Source organism: Olea europaea, chromosome 16, assembly GCF_002742605.1.
Source record: "Olea europaea var. sylvestris chromosome 16, O_europaea_v1, whole genome shotgun sequence".
NCBI lineage: Eukaryota > Viridiplantae > Streptophyta > Magnoliopsida > Lamiales > Oleaceae > Olea > Olea europaea.
In genome coordinates, this window is record NC_036252.1 from 8,604,446 (window position 1) to 8,610,514 (window position 6,069).

At 40.5% G+C, this 6,069-nt stretch overlaps 2 protein-coding genes across 2 annotated transcripts; one reads left to right on the plus strand and one right to left on the minus strand.

Annotated features, from left to right (window-relative positions):
- Positions 1-355: 355 nt before the first annotated feature.
- On the minus strand, positions 356-1,688 carry LOC111412026 (ankyrin repeat domain-containing protein 30A-like). Its single transcript, XM_023042761.1, has 4 exons — positions 1,286-1,688; positions 971-1,081; positions 709-789; positions 356-620 (listed from the first exon to the last, which is right to left on the minus strand). Exons 1-4 carry the CDS (start codon positions 1,538-1,540, stop codon positions 546-548), a joined length of 522 nt encoding a protein of 173 aa, XP_022898529.1. The 5' UTR covers positions 1,541-1,688; the 3' UTR covers positions 356-545.
- A 2,768-nt stretch (positions 1,689-4,456) lies between these two features.
- On the plus strand, positions 4,457-5,737 carry LOC111412593. Its single transcript, XM_023043530.1, has 2 exons — positions 4,457-4,773; positions 4,828-5,737. The coding sequence occupies exons 1-2, from the start codon at positions 4,457-4,459 to the stop codon at positions 5,735-5,737; spliced, it is 1,227 nt and encodes a 408-aa protein (XP_022899298.1).
- The last annotated feature ends 332 nt before the right edge of the window (positions 5,738-6,069 follow it).

The following is a 6,069-nucleotide window of genomic DNA, read 5'->3' on the forward strand; positions in this document are numbered from 1 at the left end:
TGAGAGAGGTGCCTCACCCTAGCATCATGGTACAGTGAGGTCCAATTGATGGATGCGATTGCCCAGTCTAAACGTTCCCTAAAACATGAAGCCGATAATGGAGACATATATATAGAAGAACTTATAAGCAGAACTCGGAGATCTTTAAGAATGATCACTAAGCGATAAGTAGCAGACAACTGATGCATTTATCAATTATGAAATTTTACTTTTGACTTAAACTTGATCGCGCTAATTTTCCAAAGCACGGCTAGATGACCATCCTTGCCACTTCGTTTAAGCAATTATAAAGCCTATAGAGAGAGGAGCGATGTACAAAATCTATACAGTTTGCAAGAAAGAAGCTGAAGCATTGTAAAATTTAAGGGATATATCTCGGATTTGATAAAAACTTCACTAAAGGGATTGTAAATCATAATCCAGAAGAAAAGTTTCAAAGAACAAATTAGAAAATACAAAGACAGAAACCAACAATAACAATAAACTTCAATGTTTACAGTACTAATTGCAATCAATGAATTCTTGAATCGTGCTGTTAACATATCTCAGTAAAGGGATTCCATATTCTTGCACAGCTCTTCCAGTTTCTTCATCCTCAGTTTCTCACTTTCCGATACCAACTGGTCAACAATTTATTAGAAAAAAAAAATATTAAATAAGGTAAAATGATTTCAGTTATGCTTTTTGCAAAAGCTAGGATAGATTTACCTCCATTAGTTTGGTAATCAGCTGAGCCTTTTCCCTGTTCTTCTCATTAAAAGCCTCAAGGGCTTCTTTGTACTCTCTTTCCTGTGGAAAAAAGGTAAATTTTGTTAAAAAAAAGTTTATCGGCATATAATTAACTAGAGGTCCCTTTTATCTATTGATTGAACAAAAAAAGGCTCGTTCAGACTCACAATTTGTTGAGTTAAAAATCTGAATTCTTAACTAAAAGATATTCACTCTGAGCTCGAAAAAGCTAATACTTCACCTTTTTCTGGCAGCTTAGTCCCAATGGCCTTAAGTCTCGATTAATCAGGTCAATCTTCTTACGTATAAGTGAAACTTCCTTCCTCATTGGATCTGTCAGAGCTTCAAGCTCCTACTAGATTTGAGTTTAACAAACATGAACATAATTTGAATCATTTCATCAATAAAGAAAATATAGAATAGACACACCATGATCAAGCTATTGTACCATAGTGACTGAAAAATCCAATGTTCAAACAAGAATCTTGATCAAATCACAAAGAAAGAATCCTATTCATACGATTGACAAAATCATTACTGCTAAACTCCAACTTACTTCACGAATTTCAGCCAATTTCTTGGTTTCTTCCTCAACACGGCCTAACTGAGCCTGGACTTTCTCTCGGATCTCAGTTTTCTTCCTCTCGATTTCTTCTTCCTTAGCATGGAATGCTGCAAGAGCTGATCTCGTCATCTCCTCTTCTTTTTCATCGTTCAGTAAAGGACTCGCAGTATAATTGATCAATCCAGAATTCTTCAAGTGCATCATTTGCGATTCTTGCTGCTCCAAAGTCTGTTTCTGTATTGACATAACTCTTTGTTCAAAGTTGGCCGTCAATCTTGTATGCCTTTACGGTTTTGAATGATGCTTCTCTTTTCCCTGTTACAGATGCTTAACAAGGAGGACTGGCTTTAAAGATATGAAACCATGTTGCTTTGCAATGAGGGTAATGACACTAGTGACCTTATGATGAGAAAGTTTGGGGTAATTACATTCAGAATTATAAAATAGATTTCTTTTCCATCATTTGCGTGAAAATTTTGTTCAAATATATTCCTTTAATTAGCATCACAATCTCTTAATAAAATCTGATGACAATGTCTATATAGTCCTCTTTTGGTAAAGCAACTGTTTTCTCGAGTAGGTACATTGGCAGATTTTGCTAGCCACTACACCGCTAAAACTGGAATACAATAGATTCTCCTACATAGATATCCATGAATATAAGAATTTGGAAAAAAAATTTAGTTGTCGATCCCTCCCTTTAGTTCATTCACATGGTTAAGTGTGCACTTTCTTTTATTTTTAACATTATTATCTCCAACCTTTATTTCTTGACCGCGTTGTCACTTTTACCCGCTGTGGTCCCCAACGACGGTTTCCATCAAATACTTTGACATTATCGTTCTGCAATATTTTTCTAATTTTTGTTGAAGGAAAAGTATATTAGTTCATAATTTCGTATTTTTTTTATCCATGACAGTTTGTGAGGACCAATATTGCACATAAAATTTGTTGGAAGGTTTCCATTGACATATTTTATTTTATCCTTGATATGTGACACTTGAGCTGGAAGGTTCCTTCCTGAGTAGACAATCAGAGGTCATCTACACTGAATTAAATCAAAAGCCTTAAGAGCCAAGAAAGAACTACAAATGAAAACTGCTAGCTTCCTTTATCAGTAATCATTGACCTTCATGCTTACACTTGTTCAAGAATCTTTAGCTTTTTTGGATTTTCATTTTTTATTTTATATCAAAACTTTATTTATTTCCTCCAAAATCCAGTTAAGAATTTATAATTTGATTTTTCTTAAGAAAAAAGTGATATACAAAGCAATCTCCTATAGTCCGACCTTGACTTTTGCCGTAATTGGAGATGTTGGAACAAGCTCTCAAGTTGTCTTGTTTGAATACTTTGGCGGACGAGCCTCTTCTTGACCAAATCAATGAGAGCCTCTAATTTATCCGACGTGAACTTTAGATTGACTATGACAACAAAAAGAATTATTGGACAATCTCCTTGTAATTTAGCTTGCAAATGAAATAGCCAAAAGAGAAAAAATCATCCAGTTGACCTCAAATTTATTGAAGTACTTAAATTTTGTCACATGAAGTCACGAAATTTATATACGTCAAAGCTAATTTAAAATTGAAGGAAAATGTTTTTGATTGTGAATCTTTTTAATAATTACCCTTGAGAACTCTTCTTGCGTAAAGGAGATAATAACTTTTATTAATGACATTCAAATGCATAACTCATCATCATTTAACAGGCCCTATGATGTCACCATGTTCAAAATCAAATTTCCCTGCACCCTTTATGGAAACGCAGTGTTTTCTAAACTTTCCATCTTGTGTTTTCGAGTATAGTTAAAAGAAAAAAAAAAAAAAAGAAAAAAAAAAGCAGCTAAAGTAGTTGAAGTATTAAGGCAAAGAGGTGAACTTTACTTTTTTGCATTGAGAGAGAGAGAGAGAGAGAGAGAGAGAGAGAGATCTAACCAAAATATATTCATTCCATAAAGAGGATACTTGAAAATGTTTCCACTCGAGGATAGGTCAAGTTTGATTACATGCAAAAAGATCCACAAGGTGTTCATTATTGAGTTTATTATCACTGATATCAGTTAACATAAGAAATCGCTTTCAAAGATGTGCAATGTAAATCATGACACGTCAATGCGAAGTCATCAACCCCCCGGGGTTCGTCTACCTCTACGAGAGACCGTCGAACTCCTGGGGGTGCCTATCTCTATGAGAGACCGTCGACCCCCGGGGGCGCTCTACCTCTATTAGAGATCATCGACCCCTTGGGGGCGCTCTATCTCTATGCGAGACCAGCGATCGGCATGGAATTACCTATAAGGTCATCTCAACACTTAGCCCAAAAATTTCTAATGAATTAACAAAGTTACATAATGGTCACCACGAACACAACCTCCGTGGGGGTAGTTAAAGCCCCCCACTCAGAACGTGGGGATAATGGGAAGGCCAACGTGGGACACGTGGTACCACAGCCACCCGGCTCTCACTCGGCTTCTGACGTCTATAAATACCTCCCAAAGGCGATACAGGTATGGATGATTGCATATTTTTTAGCTATTAGAACTCCGAATTTATTTTCTCCTCACACACCTATTGATTCTCACACCGGAGGTAAAACGGGAGAGAAAGCCCCGCCCTCACTTTTCAGGTTGTACATATCTGTCGGAGTAGCAGAAACACTAAAGGTCGCAGATAGATTCAGGAGGCATTACTCCACCACCATTTCATTGGAGCCGTCTGTGGGAAAAATTTGAACTAAAAAGCTATGTCGAGAAGATGAACAAGAAGTGACACTCATTTGGTTGGGAATACGGCGGAGATGGAGTTGGAGTCAGTTGCGAGGGGTTACGAACCACCTCCGCCCTCGCAATATTTGATGTAGAGTCAATTCAACGCTTTGGAGACTCAGTTGGCAACAATGATGGCGCTCTTACAAAACCAGTCGCAGAGAGCCGCGGTCCCCCCATTGAGCCCGACAGAAGCGACAAACCATCAGCCGTCTCAAGCGCCATCCGTGGTAGTTCCACCCATCGTTCAGTAGGCGATAGGAGACTCGGGGGCTCCAGTGGTCGTAGTTCAGTAGCCCCGGCAGGCCATGGTGGACCTGGAATAAAAGATGGAAGAAATCATGGCCCAGAAGATAAATGATGCACTATCCAAGAGGAAGGATAGGTGGAGGCAGATGGTTTTGGAGGAAGACCCATTTGCACTTGAGATCATGGCGGTCCTCTTACCTAAAGGCTTCAACCAGACCATGATAGAAGCATTTGATGGAGTCACGGATCCGCTTGACCACTTGCGGACCTTTGTAGATTTGATTAGACTTTACGCGACCCCGGACGCAGTGATGTGCCGGTCATTTCCCTCCACACTTAGGAAGGAGGCCAAGGACTGGGTAGCAACCTTGGCCCCGCGGTCTATCAAGATGTTTTATGAACTCTCTAGGAGCTTTGTGGCTTATTTCCTAAGCAACAAGAGGAAGAGGAAGACGGCTATTGGGTTGATGCAGGTCGTATAGGAGAAGGATGAGTCATTGCAGGAATACTTGGCTAGGTTCAGCCGGGCCACTCTTTGCATAAAGGACTTGCAAATGTCTGCAGTGGTTACCGCCTTGATGAATGGAACGCGAAATCGGGCCTTTCAGATGTCACTCTCCAAGAATCCCCTAGAGTCGATGCATGACCTGTTGAAGGAGGGAGACAAGTACGTCAATGCAGAGGAAGCGAAGAAGGTAACTAAAAATTTCAGGGATGGATGGGAGACAAAAGCTCATAAGCGAAAGACAAATGATGAGCGGAGGCACGATGATAAGAACAAGTCGAAGAATGAACGCATGAATAAGGGTTATACTCAGGACCGATCAGTTAAGCAGAAGCGAGAGGAGGTACAAGCGCCTACCCCTTTGAACGTCCCACGTACAAAGTTATTAATGGAAATACAGCACATGAAAGAGCTCGAATGGCCAAAACCGATGCTGACTCCCTCCAGCAAGAGAAATCAAAATAAGTACTGCCATTTTCATAAAGATCACGGACATGATACCGAAAAATGTCTGCAGTTGAAGGAGAAAATCGAGCACCTACTAGGGCGAGGACTATTGGCTAAGTATGTAAAAGACGACAGGGGCAAGCAAAGGCTCGATGATCGACCCCCGCCAAGGGTAGGAGTAATAAATATGATCATCGGGGATGTAGCGTCGGGCGACGACTCAAATTCTGCTAGAAAGAGCTATGCGCGTTCCGTGGGGGTCTGCTCAATCCAGAAAAAAGCTAGGTTCAACCAAAGCATTACTTTCGACGAAGAGGGCTTGATCGGTATAACGCATCCCCATGATGACGCCTTAGTGATAGTAGGCGATATAGCGGATTTTGACGTGAAGAGAGTGCTAGTTGACGGGGGAAGTGAGACGAATGTCCTCACCTGGAATGCCTTCTTGGGTCTAAAGATTCCCCCGAGAAGTTGAAGATGGTGACTATCCCTCTACAAGGCTTTGGAGGAGCAACCGTGATACCGGAAGGAACTGTGGAGCTTCCATTTACGCTAGGCACATATCTAGCGACAGTGGTAATTGTAACTAACTTCTTGGTTGTCAAGACCCCTATGACCTACAATGCCATCTATGGCCGGCCATTGCTAAATATAGCTGGTGTTGTCCCATCGACATACCATCAGGTTATGAATTTCTCAACTAGCAGGGGAGTCGGGTGCGTGTAAGGGGACCATCATGCATCAAGGAAATGCTATGTGGATAGTATACAGGCTAAAGGCTCACCACCAATCATGATGCTGGATGTA

Coding starts and splice junctions, on each gene's coding strand:
- LOC111412026 (XM_023042761.1), bottom strand. CDS start 1,540: ATGTCAATACAGAAACAGACTTTGGAGCAGCAAGAATCGCAAATGATG. Junction 790..970: donor GACTAAGCTGCCAGAAAAAG/GTGAAGTATTAG, acceptor TTTTTTCCACAG/GAAAGAGAGTACAAAGAAGC. Junction 621..708: donor TGATTACCAAACTAATGGAG/GTAAATCTATCC, acceptor ATTGTTGACCAG/TTGGTATCGGAAAGTGAGAA.
- LOC111412593 (XM_023043530.1), top strand. CDS start 4,457: ATGGTTTTGGAGGAAGACCCATTTGCACTTGAGATCATGGCGGTCCTC. Junction 4,774..4,827: donor AAGAGGAAGACGGCTATTGG/GTTGATGCAGGT, acceptor ATACTTGGCTAG/GTTCAGCCGGGCCACTCTTT.